Source organism: Mizuhopecten yessoensis, unplaced genomic scaffold (genome assembly GCF_002113885.1).
Source record: "Mizuhopecten yessoensis strain PY_sf001 unplaced genomic scaffold, ASM211388v2 scaffold10447, whole genome shotgun sequence".
NCBI lineage: Eukaryota > Metazoa > Mollusca > Bivalvia > Pectinida > Pectinidae > Mizuhopecten > Mizuhopecten yessoensis.
In genome coordinates this window covers 426950-452190 of record NW_018408551.1, presented here as the reverse complement: position 1 = coordinate 452190, position 25241 = coordinate 426950, and the positions used below count along the sequence as shown (strand labels likewise).

General features: G+C 33.9%; 1 protein-coding gene across 3 annotated transcripts; it reads right to left on the bottom strand.

The window, feature by feature from the left end:
* Positions 1-2059: 2059 nt before the first annotated feature.
* On the bottom strand, positions 2060-24424 carry LOC110460683 (mitochondrial glutamate carrier 1-like). 3 transcript variants are annotated; one of them, XM_021513733.1, is made up of 10 exons: positions 24282-24424; positions 15577-15781; positions 15037-15171; positions 14526-14581; positions 12133-12223; positions 9396-9517; positions 6778-6962; positions 6144-6246; positions 5394-5469; positions 2060-4052 (listed from the first exon to the last, which is right to left on the bottom strand). In XM_021513733.1, exons 2-10 carry the CDS (start codon positions 15585-15587, stop codon positions 3899-3901), a joined length of 933 nt encoding a protein of 310 aa, XP_021369408.1. In that variant the 5' UTR covers positions 15588-15781; positions 24282-24424; the 3' UTR covers positions 2060-3898. The 3 variants fall into 3 exon arrangements, with proteins under 3 accessions (XP_021369408.1, XP_021369409.1, XP_021369410.1); XM_021513734.1 differs by lacking the exon at positions 24282-24424 and adding an exon at positions 18229-18580; XM_021513735.1 differs by lacking the exon at positions 24282-24424 and adding an exon at positions 15946-16008.
* Between the last annotated feature and the right edge of the window lie 817 nt (positions 24425-25241).

The following is a 25241-nucleotide window of genomic DNA, read 5'->3' as shown; positions in this document are numbered from 1 at the left end:
ACACATGCATAATAAGTGTTTTCACTTAACAGAAACATGTTTATTACTAGCCCTGTGGGATGTTAGAATGCATATAGGTTCCCTCTAGGTATCATTCGTTATAGAGGTTGATATTCATGAGAGAAGTTCACATCCGAAATACTAATGTGTCTTTGTTATAAACAGGGCTTTACAATAAGTTCGTTTGTACTAGGTATGTTTTACTGTTACATCTACAATATATATAGTTATTACATTCTGCTCAAAGATTACTTTACATGATTCAGAATTCAAAAATACTGCCTTTTATGTTAAAGTTCCTTTAAAAATCTTAATTAATCACACATAGAATCAATTATATGTATGTGTATATTGAGACAGATCTATGACAAGAGGGTGGGGGTGGTTCCTGGGTGACCTGGACTGCCACCATTTTCTACATAATACATTTGTAGCTCATAGGCCGACACATCTACTACATATATCCACCAACAATAAATCAAACAAAGTAACATAAAGATACCCACAAGAAATGGGGATCAACTTCTTTTGAAATTTCTGGATCTGCCCTGTATGACACAAAAAATGTCTTGCACCAAAATGTATCTGTAAAAAGGATAATAATTTTCAAATCATTTCAAAATATATGACATTGATTGCACTATGAAATAATAAACTCTTATCAATGTTTAATAATGTCGTACACTGAGAATGATGTTGTTACAGACCATTATAATACAGCTTACTGTGGTATGTCACTTACTATTTTGACTAGTATTGATAACACAAATCAAGATGTAAAATTTTAGTTCCAATCCATGTTCATTTACTTGTATGTCATCTTGATACGATATACAATTCTTTTGGTATATCACTGGGTAACATTCATCCATCAAAATTGTCTGTATATATTTTTGATTTTGTTTAAGTATGTAATAATACATTAACCGCATAAGCCTTACATTATACAGGGTTATAATTATAACATATATATTTTCTTATCAAAAGGCAAAAGACCAATATTTAAACTCTGCAGCAAAAAACTTGTTAAATAGATAAATGATAAATGCAAACAAGATGTATTTAAGGTTTGAAGGTAGGGACCTCCAATCAATATCATGATCTTTAATAGTTATATATTTATAGTGGTGCCTACCATAGATTTTTGGAATCTATGATTATACAAACAAGATTGATTATGTGTACATTTATATTTGTTAACATTTAGCCACCCAGATATATTTTTACAAACAAATGATGAAAAAATAGTTCAAAACAAATTGAAGGCTAAAAATGTGACTGAATACACTGACCAGTAGGAGAAATTAAGAACAAAAATGTTTTCCTTATGAATATTGTTAAATATTAATTGAAGGTGTCTTTAAAGGGCCAATAGATCTGAGATAAGTGTTTAAAAGCATTTCAGGTTTTTTTGCACCAAATATGTTTACCTGTGCTCTGTTGTCTTTCAGGAGACAAGACGTATAATATGTCCTTCTCATGACCACACCAATTGAACCAAAATATCTTATTTCCAGATAGGTAACAATAAAATCAACAACAATGGAATATTCTAACATTTTAACAAGATTAAACAATGAAGTAGGAACGATACCAATTCCCAGCACACAAGTACAACTCTAGGCGAGTACACCATGAGTAGATAGTACTGGTAAGTACTACACTGGCCAACAACCTCCAGGAACGGTTTGTATATGGTAGTGTACAGCTGAACATACAGCTCAAATTGAAATGAAAAACTTCTTAAATTCTTCAGCTGTTACCAGGATATAGATGCAGCTTCATCAATATTCATTTCCTTGTTAGGTTTTAGTTTTAATTTAAGACCAAGGTAAATCAAACTTTGCAATTTATTTTTTTATCAAATGTCAAAATAATACTCTTTACTACATTTAAGTGTGAGATGAATATCAACTTTGAATGATAGAATAGATTCAAGATGATATTTTTTTAAGTAAGAAGAGTACATGTAGAATTTGTTTTAAAGACGATAACATGTCAATTTTACATTTTCTTTTTACATTTACACGAATTTAGACAAAAAATAATACAACAGAATTTTAAAAGAATTTTTTTGATGAATTGTAAAACAAATATCCCTGATATTTAGCTTTGGTTTAACAAAATGAACACAATATTAAATAATATTTACAAAATAATTCATTAAATTAATACATGTACAATTTGACATTTTTAAGGTGATTTGACATTTTGGCAGGCCTTGAAAAAGGAATTAAAATTTCTATCACAATAATGACAGCACAGATCACAGCAATTTGGCAAATATTTGATTATTATATATACTCTTTCACCACTTCATAGCAGGATTACTCAAAGATGGTATTAATTTTACTTGGCAATCTTAATGTATATTGTCAAAAGGCAAGCACCATTTATCAGCATTGTATATTCTGATTATATCATAGAGTTAGTGTTACAAAGTTAGTATATTGATTATGACCATATTCCTGATGTAACAAAATTTAATTCACCTACGAAATAATTATCACACATGCACTTCAATAGCCAGTTCAAGCTCCAAATTCTTTTATAGATCCTTTCATCATCTATATGAATGCTAAAGTACATGTATACTGGTTGATGTCAACAAAAAAGCTATTTATTTTAGATATAACTCTTATAATAACAGATATTTTATTAAGAGTTTGCTTTCTTACTCAAATTTTAGTCCACAAATTTCTTATTTGTGAAAGGTACATGAAATATATGGCTTCTAATTAACATGCAATAAAAGATAACTTATTGCACATGTGTATTATACCAATCGAAGTGCATTTCTTGGTTAACTGGACCTCAGACTTCCAGTTAGCCATGTATTGAGCAGAAAATTTGCTTGGAATGACAAAATTGTTCATTGTTGCAAAACTATCTTAACATAAGCAAAAAGCTTATAATTGCAAACTGATTTAATTATAGACAGGGATGATGTAAATTCAGCACTTTCATGGCAGATCTTTCAACAGTTTTTCGTTGCACCTCAAGACTAGTCATTTAAATTAAGCATTTCTCTTGAGTAAATAACCAATATTCATACAACGATATTCTTAAATGCAAAAATAAGCAAACAATAATAATGTCGTTGGTAAATATTAGCTAAAATAAAGTTCATTGATGAATCAAAAACAAATCCATGCAATTACATACCGGGTTACTCGTCAGAAATGCTGCCTGAATTAGTTGGTGTAGCAGAGGTCAACTCTGTCTTGGGGATGTTTTCTCAGGGATATTTTGATTTTTGATATGTGGATAATGTTTGACTCAAAGTAACATTGTCACTCACATTTGGAACACACAATAACTCTATGACTAAATGCGTCTTTCAAACATGGGTCATATAAACAAATCAATCATGGTGATGGATGTAAATTAGGGAAAATAATACTTCATACAGGAATAGCACAATTGGATAATCCCATTACCATTTCTCTAAAATGAAATTTACCACAAGTATCTACAATTCATATGTATATATGTACCAGGTATACGAAAATCATCTTCCCTATGTTGCATATGGAACTAAAATCGTTGATCGTAATGTTACCTATTATGGATATATTTTGTCACGAAGTTTTTCTGTATGTTTGATATTAAGGAAACATTAAAATCGATTTAATAACAAAATACCTATTAAATAGCACTACTTCAAAAAATAAAACCCTTTCTAAATCTCTTGTAAATGTATTCAGATAAAATGGCACTAAAAATAGCACTGTAGTAAAAATTAAACAAACTGAATCTGATCATTACCATTTGCAAACACATGAAAGATTATTTCTTTGTGATAAGACTAGAGTACATAAACATGTAGCCCAGCACCAGGCACAATAAAATTCTCCCCTGATTGTTTGTGGAGTGTGGCCGACTGTTCTGGTGTGACCTAATCTGAGGTGCCTGTGACTAGTGAGATCAGGAGTTCTCCAACACCAATGTAGTACACAGTTTGTGCTATACCAAACAGCGGTGCTATGACAAGGATCCTACACAGTCCACCTTTGTAGAATGCTTTAATGCCCTCATATTTGTACACTTTCCTGCAAAAAAAATAATCAGCTATTTCCCTTGTTTTACATATACAACTGCATAGAAAGACATTATGCACCTCAAACATCAATATTTTAGAAATATAAGTCCATTTTGATAAAATCAATTATTATTAAGATCAATTTTTGTAACGTATTTGTGCTAATACAAATATTACAGCATAAACATGGTAGGAAAAAGACATTTTGCACAATTATTTGCACCATATTGGCAAAAGGGCAAAATCAGATATATACTTTAATACCTGAAATAATATACATAATCAGTGTAACTTACCTGTAACAATCTACAATACCAGTGTAACTTACCTGAACAATCTACAATACCAATGTAACTTACCTGTAGCAATCTACAATACCACTGTAACTTACCCGTAACAGTCTACAATACCAGTGTAATTTACCTGAACAATCTACAATACCATTGTAACTTACCTGAACAATCTATAATACCAGTGTAACTTACATGTAACAGCCTACAATGCCAGTGTAACTTACCTGAACAATCTATAATACCAGTGTAACTTCCCGAAACAATCTACAATACACCTGTGTAACTTACCTGCAACAATCTACAATACACCTGTGTAACTTACCTGTACCAGCCTACAATACCAGTGTAACTTACCTGAAACAATCTACAATACCACTGTAACTTACCTGTAACAGTCTACAATACCAGTGTAACTTACCTGTAACAGCCTACAATACCAGTGTAACTTAAATGAAACAATCTACAATACCAGTGTAACTTACCTGTAACAATCTACAATACCAGTGTAACTTACCTGTAACAGCCTACAATACCAGTGTAACTTACCTGAAACAATATACAATACCAGTGTAACTTAACTGCAACAGCCTACAATACCAGTGTAACTTACCTGAAACAGCCTACAATACCAGTGTAACTTACCTGAAACAATATACAATACCAGTGTAACTTAACTGCAACAGCCTACAATACCAGTGTAACTTACCTGAAACAATATACAATACCAGTGTAACTTAACTGCAACAGCCTACAATACCAGTGTAACTTACCTGAAACAGCCTACAATACCAGTGTAACTTACCTGAAACAATATACAATACCAGTGTAACTTAACTGCAACAGCCTACAATACCAGTGTAACTGACCTGAAACAATCTACAATACCAGTGTAACTTACCTGTAACAGCCTACAATACCAGTGTAACTTACCTGAAACAATCTACAATACCAGTGTAACTTACCTGTAACAGCCTACAATACCAGTGTAACTTACCTGAAACAATCTACAATACCAGTGTAACTTACCTGAAACAATCTATAATACCAGTGTAACTTACCTGAAACAATCTACAATACCAGTGTAACTTCGTTCTCCTGCTCCCTTTTCTAATGTCTGTAGTCTGGTTTTGACAACTGAAATGGTTAGAGTGTTTTATCTAATACAAGCTCAGTACAATTTCAGTATCTTACATCATAGTTTATAGTCCCATACAATTAAAAGTGTCTGATTTTGGGCTCTGAAATAATGGCATGATGTCAAACTTTACTCTCATAGGATCAGGATGAGTAGATGTTACCTAACAAGGACTGATAAAATCAAATCAGCCCTTTTCTACAGTAGAAATATATGTATTACAAACAACTCGAGTGTTTGCAATTATACTTCAAACATCTCATCTGAGAGGATTTAAATTCACGAAAAGAACAATAGTATGTATATATACATAATTGTATATTTGAATTTGTGACTACTTTCTGAAATTCATCATAAGTTAATGCAAATATATATATACATGTAGAATAAAGATGATTTACAATAGCTTATTGTAACAGGTTTGATAATTCTGTATGACTGATACCATCACCATTTAATGTTGATATTTGTAACATTTCTATAGACATGCAAGTGACATGCTTTAATAAAATTAAAAAACAAAATATCTAAAATTTCATATTTATACCATGTAAGTTTTAAGTTATTTTCTAATGGAGAAATATGGACATATAATTAACAATTTTCATTTGATATATTTGTATAATTTAAATAAAACAAAGCGTTGGTAGTTCCACAGGTGAATTTATCTTACCATCCAATGGGTTGACAAAGAGGGACGCTGTGCCTCCAGCAATTATTCCAGACAGTAAAGTATGGTAAAACACTGCCTCTGTGCTGTTCTCCCGTCGTTTACCCTAGAATGTAGTGTACATAATGAAATACACAATATATCCAAGCACAGGTGCTTTTTCTAGATTGCTATCACTGCTGTTAGAGTGTCCATTCTTATATATAAACAGCCTTTTTCGACAGTTTTCAGCCTACAGGTGTTCTCCCAAGATAGGGCTTTTCTCAGGACAGATAATGTCCATTATATATATAGTCAGAGCACTTAACAGAATTCAAACTCTGGTTTGCTGGTTATATGCACATACTGAGGAGTTGACTTGCAGCATCAGGGTAAACCTGTATTAGAACTTAAAAAATTGATCAGATATTTTTTTTCTTGTGAAGGCCCTTTGGTAAAATCAATGCTTTTCTGTTTATTATTTACTCTGTGTATGTATGTAAGCGAAGTAGATTAAATGAAAGAGACATTAGAGACATATATTTGCCAATGTTTTTTAAATTAAATATAGTTTCTTTAATATATTTAATTACTTAAAAGCACACTTAAGCATGGCATCATGAAAAAGCCATGCATACAGCATACTAAGAAATCTCACCATGGCATTTAGGTGAGCAAAGAAAGGGAAGTATAATGCAGAAAATGTGACGTCTCTCAGCATTGTGGCTGCACATCCCTGATACAGGCCAGTCAAGCCTTTTTCCTTCAGCAGTGATGAGATGATTTTCATAGCTGTTAACTTGGATGCAGTACCTGTTCCATTGGTAGCCACATTGAGATGAGCTGTAACAGACAATCTGAAGTAATTTCAGAGTTTCCAATATTGGTATTTATTGGGTACATTTTAGATGCACTTGCTTCACAATTTAAACAAACATGATAACGCATTTGATGGTATATATATTTAAATATATTCTAATGATCCTTACTTTTGAAAAACAAGGTTTGATTTATTAGCTTATGGCAGGAACACATTTTTATCCTAAGATACATTTCAAGCTTAAACAACCTATCTTAAAAGGACATTATGTAAAATGTATGTTTTAATTTCTCACAAATCTGTGATGCGCAGTGAATACAAAATGTTATGCATTAATTATCCTCATGCAACAGTGTGTTTGGTATTTGTTTAAGATAGCAATATATACAGTTATGGTAGCTAAAACTTTGTACAAATGTACAAGATTATGTTTAAATCCCCACAAAAATCTATTTACATGCCCATTGGAGTTTCAATAATTCCTCGAAGCTGATTTAATTAAATTATTTTTCTTTAAAAGTCTGGGGCCGTATTCATAAAACCGTTCTCATGCTCAAGTATGGAATTTGTGCTCAAGCCGAATTTCTGGTTCCCGTTATAAATTCATAAAATATAAAAATGTTTTTTTCAATGATTTGGGCCAAAACATTGAAGAGATTTTAAGCTGAGAAATGTTTTCAATGTTTACATTTGACTTTTTGATCATTTGACAAGATTTAAGCGATCGTTACATAAAAGAAGGTTTGAGCACAGAATCCATGCTTGCATGAGCATGAGAACGGTTTCATGAATACGGGCCCTGGTTCTGACATATCCACATCATTGTCCTTGGTGAATGGTCACTCAATTGTGGCGATTATAGAGATAGATCTAGATATTTAAGAAAGGTAAGGAAATTAGTGAGACACACAGAATCTATACTACAGACACTTTTTCATATAGGGATTGAACGGCATTTCTTTTTAATTTTCATGCAATTTTCGGTATGAATGCAAATCGGTTACATTCATATTGCATACGCCCGCTAGGGCTTCATGTTTAATATGGATGTTTAATATGGAGGTAACTGATTTGCATTCACACCGGCATGAAAATTTGAACAAGAGATCCCAGAGGGATCTTGGCACCCACCATTGTACCATCTTCATTAGTTCTTTGTCAGTTTGATCTTTTCTCTTCTTTCCTCTAATCTGTTTGATCGAGTCATGTTAACAGTAAATGCACCTTGAGGTAACTTTTGATCTAAACTTAATACTAATGTGTATAAAAGTCAACCTTCAAAGTGAGTTTGTCATTTCAAATATTTACTAAGTACAGTACTTAATGTGAAAGTAATAGAATCGATCATTGCAATATGAGAAAGATCTGTTTAGTTCTTCCTTTAGCCATTTTGTTTTTATGATCAGTCTTAAAATATAACATGCACAACGAGGGATCAAGGGGAATATACATATCAAATTTGAGAAAGATCCCTCAAATTATTCCCGAGAAATAGTACTAACAAACCTTCAATGTCAAAAATCAAAGATGGCTGTCGATAGGCCATTTTGTTTAACTGATCAGTTTCAAAAGTAAACATGAACAATAAAGCATATTGGGGAACCTTCATTGGCTGGCCCAACCATTTTTTTTTCTAAAAAAATTGAAGCACTGGCCCAAATGACATATTGGTGGCCCAAATAATTTTGGGAAGAAATATTTCCACAGCATTTAACACAATGCTTCAGCTCATTTAAATTACATATAACATGACAATGTTTGTAATATGTAAAACAGAATAAAACATTATATTTTTAATTCTTCAACCCTAGTTAAAACCTGACACGACCACTCCATTCAGGTCTTCCTAATCTAAGATGGCTGCCTGTCAGCCATGTTGTTTATCCGATCAGTCTCAAAAGTTGCCCTGCACAGCTAAGGACCAAGGGGAACCTACATATAAAATTTGAGAAAGATCCCTTTGGTACTTCTTGATAAATAACGATAACAAGAATTGTTTAAGGACGGACGGACGACGGACAGGGACCCCGGACGGACCACGGACCTCGGATGCAAGGTGATTTGAATAGCCCACCATCAGATGATGGTGGGCTAAAAACACTGTTCAATCCATATATTTACATTTTTACTATAGAACAATTGTTTACTTTTATTCATTTGTTCTTAAATAATTAATTGATTTACTGCGTTTTGTATATGTGTCGTCCTTTAAACGACATTGGCGGAACAGCCCTATTTAAATAAAATTGGCGCCAATAATTAACTGTAGTCATTTGAGCGCTTTCATACTCAAATGAAATGCATTTCTGCTAGTAATGTTTATATAGTGGGTTGCAGTGCAAATGTAAATATGCATTTAAATGCATTGATATCCTACATTTCTATCCATACCATTAGCATGGTGACCATGACATATGCTTGTATTTAACATGCGCCGGCCTGTAAAGTATACTGACCACTTCGCCCAGCATCCTGCAGCTGTATCTTGATGAGTTCCATGGGTGTAGTAACACTGATCTGGAACAACCCTGCTCCTGCCCCACACAATATCTCCCGAGGCAGTGTCAGCTTGCCAGTACTGAAATTTAGTTACCAGCATAACTCATCCATTAATCTTAATAATATTTTTATTTCACATAGTATGTTGAGTATAAAGTTTAATTATGAGATTAATTAACAAGAGGCCCAACGGCCTTAGCGGTCACCTGAGTTATATATTATAGGTACTGGTAGCTCAATTTCATTGTTGAGATGTACAAAATGTGGAAATCAACAAGTAAACAATGTGAAATACAATATTTGTCATGTCACCAAAGGATAAGAACTTTAAAAACTATTCAAATGAATTATTTTGCAACTGAGAAATAGGTCATAATCTTACTTATCGATACTTTTTTATTTCAATTTCATTATAACTATTCCAACCAAGGTCGAATTATTTCTTGCTGAAAATAGACAAGATATAGTCAGAAGTGTTATTTGCCTATATAAACCAATTGCAAGGAGAGCAGATGACAAAAGGGATTATATAATGCACCTAAGGGCATTTCCATCCATAAAAGAAATTTGAATCTTGTACATCTGAGTGCAGAGACTTTTAAAATATCAGAAACACATCTCCATCACAATTATTCCAGCCAAGTTTGAATAATTTCTTGCTGAAATTAGATGAATATACCAAAAGTGTTATTTACCTATATAAACTATAGTAAACTTTACCCTGCCCCCACCCATATTGACCTTTGACCACCAACTTGCACTTAAAGTTGACCTTTGACCTTATTACTGTAATTGAGAAAAAGATTTGACTGCTGGTCTACATAACATACCCAAGTAATATGACTCTAGTTCAAATTCTTCTTAGGATATTGTTGTTTGACGCTTTTAACATATTTTACCCCTGTGACCTTGAAAGTAGATTAAGTTCATTTTAAGGAGGACACTTTATAGCACTCCATCCCAGGTACCTACTGGCCAAATATCATGACCCTAGGTCCTGCAGTTCTTCAGAAGAAGTCGTTCAAAAGAAGAAGTTGATAGACGGACGCCATAGTACAGCAAAAGCTCACATAGCCCTTCGGCCCAGGTGAGCTAAAAACACCAGGCAGTATAGTTAATAATTGTATACTGCACTGGTACATTACTCTGCAAACACTTGTAGCAATATCCCCAGGATTACAACACAACAGGAGACAATGGCTCTACAGGTAAACATTCCATTTAATCAATGTGGAAGCTCGTGACCAATTCAATAATAGTTCATTCACTTGGATGATAGTCCCAAGAGACTTTCACTCATCGAAACCTCCTACAGAAATCAATGTTTAATGAATCCACTACCACAACTCCGGTCTTTTCTATCATCCCAACAAACCTTCCGATAAATTTTTCAGACCCCTGCAAGATTTAGCAAAATCATTAAGAAGTGTTTGAACACAGTCTAGTCCCAAAACTGGGCAGAGGTTTTAAGCTTATATAAACTTTGGTCCCGTAGTGTCGGAATATTTTATGTACTGGCCATCTGTCTTATTAAGTCACATAAACTAAGGAGTACCAGGCAGTTTTAATGACGTGAAATAAATACGAAAATGTATGGTGTATGCAAATGTATATTTTAACATGAATATGTCAAATGTTCTGTCTAGGGCAGGAACTATTGTAAAGGATTATGTTAATTGTGATACTAAGTAATAACACATGTTAATAATTTACAGTAAACAGCTGGTTGTCAACACATGTTACCGTTTACAGGCATCAGTAATCTGAGGACCTGGCTAGTCTAGATCTGAGGCCATGGATAATGTTTTGTCACGCATGATTAGTTCATCTATAGCATACAAAAGCCATTTAACTTGGGTTTGCTTGACCAGTGATTTCCGAAGGATGGTTCAAATACAAATTGTATGTAACAAGTCGAGAAAAAGTTTAATTTGTAGACAGAGTATGAGCCTTGCTGCAACCATCCTCATTTGCATATTGCATCATACTAGTAATGTCACTGCAGGTCAGCTTTCTGAATGGGTTTTACATGTACATGTATTCCAGACAACAGGAAATGTGTAGGTGGCCATGGGTGACAGCAATCTATATAGCTATAAGACCTTTGTAAATTGTTGAAGTCACCAAATTTGGCAAGAAAAATCTCAGAATAGATGGTTCCTGAACTTCTGATGATTTTAACCATTTCAGTAAAGACATCTTAATTTTCTGTCCACTAAAGTCATGATTGCTGGTAGCTAGGCTACATTTATGAGACTCTATATAGTATCTTTGTATGTAATCAATCGAGCAAGATGGATGTGATCGATCCCTATGGAGTGAATTAACATGTCTCACCTGGACTTACCTGTACATACTTCTAACTTTGTCTGATGTCTGTCAGTAAATGTTTTGAACTGACCAGATCATTAATTTTATATTTGTGAATATTCTTGTATTAAAAACATTGATTCCATAAAATGTATTCCAAACAAATTCATTCGCATAGGAAAACCATGGAATTTAACCCAAACGAAGTTATGCTTTTTCACTAAGAAGACATGAAACCTAATGTCATGTTGCAATGTTAAATATTTAATAACAGGTACCAGTCTTAATCTTACATCTAGCTACCGATTCATGCAATTACTCATATAAGGGGCCATTAATTTTATTAGGAAGGGCACTTTGAATTATACAGTCTGTGCATCATACCTGTGATCTGTAAGTTGATAGCGTAGGAAGTCATTGCCAACAAGTTTGATGGCCTTCTCTGGAGTGATCAGGACCAGGTTGACTCCAGACCCTACAGGAGAAAAGTGGTGTATAATGTACCATAAAGTTTGAAAACCCAGACCTATACAGAAGAGATTTTTGCATTTTTTTTAAGTTAGCAGAATATCCTACATAACCTAGCTCTTTCTGCTCAAATTTAATTAATATATTGACAAATAAACTGTGGCATTTTTCTCAACTATTTGGTCAAATATGGATAATTTTTCGGCACTGATTTGCCGTTTTCAAATTTTGTCACAGTCTCCACCACATAATACTATGAAAGGGTGACAAGGTTATGTATTTTTGGAGCCAACTGCAACCACATAATCCGTCATTAAATACATGTACAATGAATGTAGCTATAAATGAAGCTACCTTCCCACGAAGATGTAAAGAAAGGGTAAAGGTTAACTATTGTAACAAATAGTGGTCTTGGCTATTTCTATCGGCCTCCTTATATTATTAGATGGAGCACTGAATCTAACCATGCAATCTTATGTTTCAGTCATTTTTTTCATTTACATCATGAAGTGATGTAAGTACAATGGGTTAATGTGTTCGCAGGCAGATAAAAAAGGAAACATTTCAAGTAGACTGTTTTCTTATGGTTTCATATACTCTTAATAAAAAAAAACTCTGCAAACAAAAACCATGGCATACTCGGAGCTTTGACAACAGAGACCTAGTGTAAAATTGCATTTTAATATCAAGATAACAAATTATTTTTAAGTTGCATTGTAGGGTGGCAAGGCAAAGGAGGAAACAATGAATTATCACTTGGCATGATGCATGAAAGCCCTCCTTTGCAAGGACATATTTTGTTAGGGTGGTTGAACACAGGGCCCTCCCAAACAAAGAAAATTCTTATACATGTATCATTATATACATAGCGCTGAGGAAAGTATAATGAAACAAAAACAAATCTTTATTATAGTTCAGTGATAACTTACTAGCGTTTTATAAATGATATACAGTGTAGCTGGATAGAGAATTCCTTCCTCTTATATTAGATCATAAAGTGGGGATGAAACCCTTGGCAGAGTCTCAGGTTTTACCCAAATTTAAGATCCATTTAAGATCCGTTCGAAAGATTTTGTATCCACCTACATTGCATATGAAAGAGCCATATAATGCTAATTGAGTATTTCACTTGGGATATATGTATGTCTTGTATATATGTAGAGGTGGGAGAAATGTACACTACTGTATAGCGCTTTAAATTTGCGGGGTCAATATTTCGCAGTTTCGTATTCAGTACATATNAATCTGGGCGCTATAATAACATTCCAAGAGGTCAGAGAATATGTACAGTCTGCGATAAAAATGATATCGAAGATGAAGTACATTTTGTACTACTTTGTCCTGCATATTCTGATTTAAGAAAAACATACATCAAACAGTATTATTATCGACATCCAAGTGTCTATAAACTAATAGAATTTTTTACCTGTAAAAGTGTTAAATCTTTAAATAGACAGGGTAAATATTTGTGGCATGCTACTTCTAAAAGGAAAATTCTCCTCGCTCAGTAGTGATATTATATTAAAACATTATTTGAAACTACTTTGTTATAAGTGTACATGTATAATAATAGTTATTTAAGATTCGTTAATAGCGCGTTAAATAGTACTTTAATGACATCCCATGGTTCTTTCTGGCTGTTTGAAGTTATATATATATATAGTGTTTTCATTATGATGTCATCCTTTCATGTCGTCACATACATGTATATACAGGTAGTAAAGTCACACATATGATTATATTGTTATATACTTCTCACAACTTTACGAAAAATCATGCTGTAAAACTGTAAGTGATATCATTATTACATGTCTGTAGGCATATATATATTTGAATGGAATTGTCCTCCGCCATCTTGTACATATGAATTTTGAATATTTAATTATGTATGTTTGTAACCTATATGCTGTATTGCATTTGGATATAATAAAACTTGATCCACCAGTGACTTAATTCACTCGAAAGAAAATCAAATGTGTATGTAACTTTGTAGGAGTAGACTGTAATCAAATAATCACCTACTGTGTACACAAAAATATGTTGTGGCCATTTATATGTAAGTGTTGTTTTTACATGGACTGCCCAGTTGTCTGGTGATAATCTGATTTGAGTTCAACTTCATTTAAGCTTGCTTAATAGCATTGGGTCAAAGTATTTTCAACATGTTGTGATAAGGTCTGTAAAAGTGGTTAACATTTCGATAATTTCGCTGGTTTTTAAAATTCATGGATATTAGCTAGTCAAAGCGTGAATATAGCGAAATTAAAACCCCTGCAAAATATAACCGCTATACAGCATCTACTATTTACCTCTGTACATCCCCAGGAAGCCCTCATTTCTGTAGGTTTTCGAAAAGCAGTCCCACCTGTGAAGAATTATGGAAAACACGAAACATCATATATATATTCTAAACCTAAAAGTGACCAATGATTATTATGTTTGTACTACAAAATATGAACTGCTGTAATCTATCAAAATTTATAGAGGTGGTGTATTTTTTTCAAATTAACTTTATTCAACTGAATATCATAATGCCTTTTATTTATTATAGAGTATTTTACATATTGTAATATTTTCTGGTAACTTCATTTCCTTTAATAGGCCTATACTTAATAGAAATATACTGTACATACAGTACTACTGTTTCACAGGGTCAGACTTTTTTCAGTGTTTGACTTGGATCACATTAGAAATGTTTATATTCGTAAACAAAGTGAAAATCAAACCATCATGAAATATAACCACATTTATACAGCTGATATATTATTTCAATAAAAACGTTCAATAATTTCTAAGTCCTGATCAAAAATGTCCACTTACAGACTGCGGTAGAGAAGCTGACCATTAGGTCCTGGCTGTTGATTCTGTAGGCGTGTCTTTGTCAGGTCAATGGGGAACACACATGTTACCCCTACAATTCCAGCTATACCCCCATTGATTACTTTAGGTAATAACCTAGAAGAGAGCAAATAAAGATACCTTTAAGTTTATTGTGCAAATGGTAGCATGTAATTATCTGTGAAGATTGTACTCTGGATCTTTATAACCGTAACTTATTTCTAAGACATTTACATTCTATGAATGAAATAATTAGATTCTATACGTTCTTTCGTGCCACTTTGAACCTCTATCTACCAACTCAATTTTTCCATGTTATAATAATAATGTGTTAATACGAAATGTATGCCTCACTAATGCTTCTTTTTCTCCTGTCAGTGATATTACTTCTATTTATGCAGTCACTATATTCAGATTAGGCAACAGTAGGATGCAAACAGAATTATGAAAAGTTTGAAACCGGGGTACACAAATTTAAAGAAGTAGTGATCTGTACAACATTATCATGATGAAAACACTTACGAAAACTCCATCAAACAATGGTTTCCTTGCCAAGAATTGACGACAGACTTCACCTGGTGATTGCAGTTGTCCTCAAGTGTAATTATATAAACAGCAATGACCAGTTTCAGCTTTGTGTTGGTATTTACTGAACCTTTCAGGGATGAGGGTCTCAGCTATTCAAGTGACTGATAAAAAGATGTGGCACTTCTCTACATTGGTTGACCTGAAATTGAAGTAAGAATATGTGTAGCTATTTAATTTGTATGATGAAAAATTGATAATAATCAGAAAACAGAAAATTGTACTTTAAATATATACATGTTCTTAACTGTAAAGTACAAGGGTTAATATCACCCACTTTTCTATATGATAAATGTGTATACATACTACAAATGTACATGTATGTGTAACTGACTAACTGTACACACTGGCGATGGACTTTAAACACAGTTGTGACTTGAAGGGCAATGGCTACCACTCAAACACAATAAAACCCATGAAAATAATTTATTTTAGTTTCAATCTTTTTTATTATTATTATTGTTTGTCATATAAATTTTAGTTGAGTAGGCCATGCACATGCGCCCAGGAGGCTAAATGGTGAGACCAGGGATATGAAATTCATCTTTTTCATCATATGCTACAGTTAACATGCTTACAATTTGTTCCTATGTGTATTATTATGGCATACATGTAAATGGGAAATGTATGGAAATTACCAGGAAAATTATGTTCTCCAGACGTTCGGATGACCCACCATGCATCACATAATAAAAGCTTGCCTGCAGGTAAGTTCAAACTACAGAACTTTTTCTTAAGCTGTCTCAACGACAAATTCCTTTTGTCACTATTACAGGAAGTGTGGAATTTGCTTCAAACTCTGGGGAAACTCAGATTTGATAATAACATGTACTTTGTAGAAAACAGCTACAACCTTATTTCCTCATGGTCTGTTAATTAATACTCATTTTTATCATTATCTGATTATTAATTGGGCAGAATTAACCAAATAATGCAATATATGTACTTGCTATATAATTATGAAACAGTCAATCAATCTACATGCATGCTATACTTTGTATTCCTTCCTTGTGAATTGTATGAATTCTTGTAATTATATGTACATGTATGTTAATTGTACAATGTGTCCTACTGAGGGTCCTTAATTTAAATTGGTTAATAAATAATTCAGTCACAACCATCAAGTAAAGAAGTCATAAATAATAAAAAAAAAAAAACACTTTTAAGAAGATATATATTTCTTTGTGTGTTTGGATTACATAATATGATACTACTGCTAGCCAAGCACGCAAATGATACAGGTGTATATCACAGACCTCATTTTTGTGAAAATTATTGTTGTCAGAAAGCCTTTGCTTATTTTCTACCACTTAAGCTTTTATCAAGTAATTTAAAAGTAATCTACATAAGTATGTATATCAAATCACAAAGCATTAAAAGGCCAAGCCTCCAAGATGTAATGAAATGTAATAATTAATAGTCCATAGTCTAGATCATGAGCTACTCCGGGCCAGCACTTAGATAGATATTCAGTTATATCAGCAAAATGTCCTTCATTTATAATTAATTAATTAATTACATCAATGGCCTTTACCTACTCAATAGAACGAAAAGTAACACTATACCTACTGTACATGCTAACGTTACTCACACTTTACCACTACACTCTACCAAATGTTGGTAAATGTCAAGATTTTAATGCTTTGCCCTTTGGACCTACAGAGTTGCAAAGTCAAGGTCCTTTAATTGAACAAACTTGATCTTTTTCATCCAAGCATGCTACAGGCAAAATGTTACTAATATACTATAGGCCTTGTCTGAACTCCTGAAGAAGTTGGTTACAGGACCCTGTCCTATAGCTTTCACCCAAGAGATGAGTCCAGGTCATTATATATTACAAACAGAATAACTTTGTATTTAAGTTTTCCACCTTAAACGTAGGTCTAAAGCCCTCATTTGAACAAAGTTGACAGCCCTTCATCCTAGCATTCCACTATAGCCAAATATCATGACGGTTGACCTTTAGCCCTTTTGGTATTAACACTTTTGATCCCAATCAAAAGGTTATATGAACATTTTAAACGTTGAAACAGTTTTATTTTGGTTTGGTTTCATTTTTAGCTAAAACCAATAATATAGACTGTACATGCATGCAAAAATTGCTGTACTAAGTTTCATTAACTTTCTTTCAGGTGGATTTTTCAATATCTGCTTAACTATAATTAGTATCACATTTAAGGTGTTGATCATCAGATTAATTTACCAAAAACTATCATATGAACTAAAAGAACATAACATTTCAATCACTATAGCTATGAATGTTGTGAAATCGTTTTAAAATGTCACTACAAAATCATTTCATATACAATGTACAGTTACATATATCTATGCATGTGTGTACCAGCAATGCTGGATGTGTTGGAAGTTCCCCGGTCAGACAAAAATGAACTGTAAATAAACAGCAAAAAAGTATCAATGATATTTGTAGGTCATAATGTAAACAATGGCAGTAACAGGTTGTCTCAATGCATGTTACAGCGACCTATCAACACGTGTTCTAATCTGTCCATTAACCTAATCACATTTATACACAAGGACATATACATGTATATATAGATGTGTGTACCAGAATGTATCCACACCACTTACCAGTGCTTGCCTAATCTCTCTGTAAGATGTAGAGGCTCACAAATAAACACAGGTCGTCTCCTAGCAGTTGATACAGATATAGTGGGCTGCTTCAGAGAACACCAGACAGTGGCCTCCAGCTGATGAAGGCAAAATCAATAAACCAGATCCTACCCACACCTTCCCTAATTCCTATGGATGCATGGGCTGATAGCTTTTGCAGCATGTACAGTCATGAACCATATTAATTACAGGGCTGGAAACAGTGCCTTGTATGTACATACTGTATGTAAATACAAGACATGAAATACTTACTTGTACATGAAAACTATAAAGACATGCCCTTGACACATACAGGGGGTATATATTGGGAAGTGACAGCTGAATGAGCTAATATTATCCAAAGTCCTCTCATCCTGACCTCCCCGTACCAACACTATAGATAACGACCCAAGATTTATTTTTTAACATCTTTCGTTCTATGTTTGCTCGTGTTTGTCATAGGATTTCCTATATATTGAGCTGTCTCCTTTGTTTTTGTTCTATCCTGGTGTATTACAGTATAATAGTTTGAACCTTTTTTTAACATATATAAGGTTTTATGTTCACGTGATTATAAAGTTTATCTGATGTAACCTCTTCTATATATTGACATCAAACAAGTGAAATACAGCTCATGTAATGTGACTAATTATAACATCCTAATGTAATGTCAGAAGTTGAATCATCCCAAAAGAATGTATCAGCTATGAAATGTGTATTGTGATTAACCTGAAATTAATTGTAATATATATCAGGAACGCTCAACAGTTGGTTTCCCGGTAAAAAAACCACCAGGAAATATAAGTTCAGGAAATATTATTTAGATTACAATACTTTAACTCATTTACCCTTGAAGACACATTTGAACTCTTCCAATTCAAAGGTTGGAATAGTTCATAATAAAACTTCAGGAGTGAATCTACATGAATATCATGAATAGAATTGAATTTTGCCTAATAACAAGCATTGTTAAGTTTTGAGGTTATGAGATCACCTTAAAATAATCAACAACATTGATTACTAAATTTGTTTGTGGATGTGACAATAATTAGTGTGAGGAAAGGACAATAAATAGTGTTACTTCTTAGATCCATCGCTTCTAAAAACACGAAGTAACGCTATTTATTATTACATCCCTTTGCCACAAAAGAGAGGCACCAAGATGAAGGTACGCTAATTCATGTAACTTTAAGTGTTCCTTTACCCACTGTTACATGATTATTATCGTTACTTCACCCCTTATAACTAACAAAAAAGAAGAAGAAATGAAATAGTACAAATCACCCACCATAGTGGTCATGCAGCATAGTAACATGAACTTTAGATCGACAGAGACAATTCAGTATCAAGTTTCTTTTTCAAAAAAAAATCAAGATTTTTTTAATGCAAATCTGAAAAGCACTGGTTTAATTTGAAAATTTAACTATTATATTAGTGCCAACAGTGTCAACAATACAATATAACTGTTAGTTGCAATGTAATTGCACCTACCTACCAAACATCCTGGCATTGAGCTGCTTAGTTATCCAGAAATTGTTAAACGCTTGTGTGAAAAAAATGATAGCCTTTAATTTTCCCTAGCATTATACTACAGGCTAAAAAGCATGAATCTAGGCCTATTTATTATTCAAAACGTTCTTTGACAAAAAAAAATGAAAAAAACTTTAATCATGTTTCATTTCTTCTTAATTATATAATTCATAGGGACATAGTTTGTATATGAAGTTATCATCTATAAATTATAATACTATTTTCTTTTCTTTCTTATGTAATCACAAAAGAAAACCCAAAAAATAGTAAGTAAATAAATTATGAATATTGGAGTGAAAATTGGCAGATATATATATTGTGGGCGGATTGGTCGAGTGGTTAACACTCTGGCCTTCCAAGCAGGCGGCCGGGGTTCGATCCCCGAAGTCGCCGTACGCATGGAATATTAGAGAAAGTGTTTTTCTCCTGCTCACACAACTCCAACAACCCAGGTGAAGTATAAAATGGTCTGGGGTGGGTGTTGCGGTATCTGTGCTGTAGCATTCAAGGGAGGTGGCACTATAAATGATACCGTTGGAAGCACGGTTCCACTACAAACAGAACAAAATACAACTCCAGCACACACGCAGGCATACACACAAAGGGAGATATTAGCCAGGTGGCATAGGACTATAAGTAGTTAGCGCCTGATAAGGCAGCTCCTGCGAATTCCTCAGTATTGTATTGATTAATATATATGCTAATTGTATTGAATGTATAACATTGTATATCTATGTACTGTAAAGCGCTTTAGAGTGGCTTATGTTAGCTAGATAGGGCGCTATATCAAATGTTGTATATTATTATATTATTATTATTATTGAATGGGTCAAAGAAGTAATATAGACAGTATCTTAGCCATTTCATCTACTTACAGATGTATTCCTCCTGCACTCACTTATTTGATAATTACATGCATTATTCCTGCAAACCGAAAGAGGCGACTAAGTGTGGACCCCCTGCTGTGACTGTTAAATCCACTGCAGCATTGAGAGGCGACTAATGTGGGCAGTCCGTAGGAAATTGAGATTTTTCTCAATCCGGGCCAGATTCCCACGTGCACATGTTCCTAGTTTTTGATATCTCGTCCCTTCTTTTTGGTGCTTATCTCTTGTTGACTCACTTTATGTGATAGTGCATCTTGCGCAAGAATAGGTCCTCTACATATATATTTAGTAGTCAAAGAGTTTTCTAGAGGAATTTTTCTCCGATTTTGGTTATCATTTGGCGGGTCGTCGTTGTGTTTCATTGGGCGAGTCTTCTTAGTGCACTTTCGCTATAGAGCAGAGCCAGAGAGTGTTCTGATATTTAGACTATCAGCGTTCCTTGTCCGCGATGCTCTCAGCTTTTAAAATTGCTGCCTTCGGCTGTCTTTAGCCGAGGGGACTATTGGTTTTATATAATAGCTATATTTTCAATTAAAGTATATCAGTTCTATCTTCTTGTAATATGATGTATATGTACATGTAACTGTTTTGTTTCCACTGTGTCTTGATAAAGGAGCGGATCGCTCAGAAAATTTGCCAACCTTAACTTGTCCACACTGTTGGAATTACTTCTTTGCCCCATATATATATATTGAATGATAGTTCTGCTGTTTGGTAACCCCACTTGTTTGTGTGTGGTGGTTGGGGGAATTGAACCAAGGCCACCCCAACCCTAGCAACCCTCATCACTTCATGCATATATAATTAGTGCTTGCTGGGAGAATAAAATGTTTCTTTTGTCAAACAAAACTTTAATGTTGCAAGGTTTTAAACATTTTGTCCCTATGCTTAAAGAAATGCAGCAGAACTGGACTGGGTCGATAGCTGCAAACAGGTAGCTCAATTGATAGAGCATCTGTCTAAAAGTTTGGAGGGTCCAAGGTTTAATTAGTTTTGGCCTGACCATTCATTTCTCTTTCTCCTGTTACAGAAATTTGCACCGTACCATATATGCTCACCTGCCCTTTTGGCAAATGAGCAATCAACTGATTCTACACAATTCCCATATGCCACAGCTGCAGGAAGATATACTCTGCATGTACATGGAGTTATAGTTACTTAACCTTTACACTTACATTATGTACAATGTGTATCAGGTATCATGATTATACATGTTGTAGCTTACTTGAGCTGTTATATGTTTGTTTAGAAGGGTGTAACAATTGGAGCTTGTATAATTTGGTAAATAAATATTTTTTGGCCTAAATTGGCCCATCATGAAAATGATTAATTATGAATACAAAGGAAAATAAACATTCTCGCTATGAGTTTTACGTTTATTTCTGACATGTAAAAATTTGTTGGAAGATCTGACAAGTCACACCACAACATTATTTTATTGTGTGAAGTTTATGGTCTGGGTTTTCCAGGACAGTCAGTGAATAATTCATCTGGCCTGTGCTTTTGTTGTACACTACATTATGGAAAACAGTTTACAAGAGTAAAGTTCTCTTCCCTTGTACATGACCATACAACCCATGGCATCAGTCTGCTTACATTGAGTTAGGCAGTTTTATTTGGTCAAGTTAGGCACTACAGGATTCACAAAATTTATGGCCTCCTAAATCTCATCACACAGTGTATACAGTACTGTGGTGAACATGTTTATATTTATAGACTCTATCAAAATCTTCACAATATAATTTTGTCTGAGTTTTCTGAATGAAAAAACATACGGAGTGAATATTTTAAACTTTTCCAATCAACATCAATTAAAATATCACATGGACAAAAAAATGCACACAACTACTTTTTTACACAAATCTAAAGTACTTTGTGAAAATTGAGAAAGACCCATCCAGTACTGGCACTACTGGCAGGAGTTTCTGAAAATATTGATAACAAATTAAACTCTGAAACTGTCAAAATCCAAGATAGTACCATTTTATAAAATGTGCAATATAATGAGCATTCAACAAATTCAATGCATCAACATTTAACCCATCTTAAAATTATCATGGATATGTTAGGTAAAAACCAGTTTTGAGCATTTGAGGGTTCCCATAAATTCTCCAAAAGCCTGTATCCCCTATCAGATTTGCCTAGTAAAACAATTGGATCCTAGTCCCACTGCACTGTTTTTTTGTTCCATGTAGTGGTATATTCAGTAATTGTAGAAAAATTGGACTAGGACCCTTCTGTCATCCAGGTTATAACAGTGGTAGTTCAATCAGGGAGGACGATAGTTCAGCAGTCCGAAGTCCAGAGTTTAAATCTTGGTCTAGCCCTGCTGCGTTTTTTTTTAATTCCAGTCACTGTACATTATTGATTACATGATGTTTATGTCATCTTGATTATTTCTCATAAAGTAATAGTAAATACGAAGAGGCATCACAACAAGCTTCAAGCTTTCAAACGATGTTGGACCTACGAGACACCTATGAGAAATCAAGGTTAAGTTTTATTTTCAAAAATTATTGTCACCCTGGTAAAAACAAGCTGCCTTCAACGGACTCGGCTAGGTAGAATTTCTCTTTAGCTCATGCGGTGGAGCGTAGGACCAGAGGCATTGAAAAAGTAATGACCTATGTTACATTGGGGCCCATGTAGGGACTCGGAGATATGACAAAATAATCAGTGATGCTTGCAAAGGAATCTCTATGACCCCTGGAAAACTCAGGACAAGTTATTTCCTTGAAGGGGAGTATGTCACCCTGGTAAAATACAAGCTACTTCCTACTGACTCAACTAGGGAGAGTGTCTTGTTGTCTCATTCGGTAGAGCCACGAACTTAGATAGCAATCTAATTCCGTGGTAGAGCGTAAGAAAAGTAAACCAGAGGTCCAGGGTTCGACTCCTGGCGGAGGCATTGAAAACATAATGACCTCTGTAACATGATTTACCAAAGCTATAAACATGCTGGGGAAATATACGTTTCCAATACTTAGAAACAGTTTTCGGCAGTGGTATGAGGATCCCTAATTTAACAAGGGAGATAATATCAATCTCCACGCAGAGTTACGGTCCTTGCACTCCCTTTTATTTAATTAATTGAAAAGGAACGACAACTCTTGGTAGAGATTGTGATAATACATATTACAGTTGACAGTTAACACTGTGTGCTTTAAGCTATCTTCAATTTTTGATAAGTGTTGATGATACATTGACTTTAAAGATAATGAAATAAGTTTACCCGTTCAAGGACACGATTGGATTTGCCTAGATTAGATAAGACAGCTTAGAACCGCTCGAGCGTGAAATCCCCGTTATAAATTACGTTACATAGGACTTAAAAGGTCAAAACATATCGCTTTCATAATAAGGCGCTGAAGGATCCGGATGGCACATTGTATTCATTATTTCTATAACGGTCGAACTACACGTTTAATACATTGAATTTCATCGATACCCGAATTGACTTGACTGTCCGTTTTGCCCGCTATTTCTAGATGTGTGTACATAGTAAGGCAAATTTATGCAAACACGTTGATTCAATATCATGTTAGGTTTTTTTCGAGCATGCACATAGAACACACATTACACATACTGTACAATACAGTAACACAATTGCTATACCTGTTAGTGTCTGGAGTTACTTTCGAAGCACAATCAGTCTAGTCCTACCAACGTGGTTATATTGAATACACTTGTGTGGTAACCGTATCATACACATATATAGCTAGTGTACAACACATGTACAGGCAGACGACGTAAACACAGTCCAGTTACCTCCCTTTTAGCAGCGGGCATGTAAGGGAGATAACTTGGCAGTTTGTTCTTCTTCTTTGCTTGGAAAAAACTGACTTATTTAAATGATATTCAGCGTCCAAAATTCTAATTTATCCTAACAATAACTGAAAACAACAAATTAAACTTGTAAACAAAATGGAGTCAAAGAAAAAGAACGTTTTTTTAACGTTCTACATTTATAAGCCTCACAATATATCAAGTTAAACGTGGAATACGTTTTTTAATATTTTAATACATTTACACAAACCTTAGACTCTTTTGGTTCATATTCACTTTTTTGGTGGACACAGGAATTAATATTAGGCGTTGCCCAAAATTCAAGCCCAGAAAAAGATACGATTTTTGCACTTATCTGGTCTACTTATATATTAGAATTGTTATGGCGGTTGTGCCTGTGTACTAATTTCTTCCAAAAAAATCTAGAACTTTTTTTTCTTTCTAGGTTTGGTTGGTTTCATTTGGTTTAGTAAAAGCTATGGTCATTTAAAGACAATTTTTTCAAAGATAGTGATAGGGACAATTATACTTTCACTGCCGACCGGAGCGAGGCGAAGTTTTTTTTTTTTTTAATAAAAGCAAGAATTTATCGGACATTATTGCTATTGTCAGTTACAGATCGAGTGAGGCGTAAACTAGTTTTCTGAGTTTCCAAGTTATATTTTATAAAGTAGAGTATTCATATTTTATGTCTGTAAAACAAAAGTGGTAAAAATGTGGATATTTGGTTAAAATGTTGATGTTTGTGTCAGGCCCTTAAAATGGTCACTTTTCACTTTTCAGAGTGTA

Excerpts from the sequence above, each read along its gene's own strand:
- LOC110460683 (XM_021513733.1), bottom strand. Across the intron at positions 6,247-6,777 it reads TTGCTCACCTAAATGCCATG|GGTAAACGACGGGAGAACAG; the intron begins GTGAGATTTCTT and ends ACTACATTCTAG. Across the intron at positions 5,470-6,143 it reads CTTTGTCAACCCATTGGATG|TTGTCAAAACCAGACTACAG; the intron begins GTAAGATAAATT and ends TAACCATTTCAG.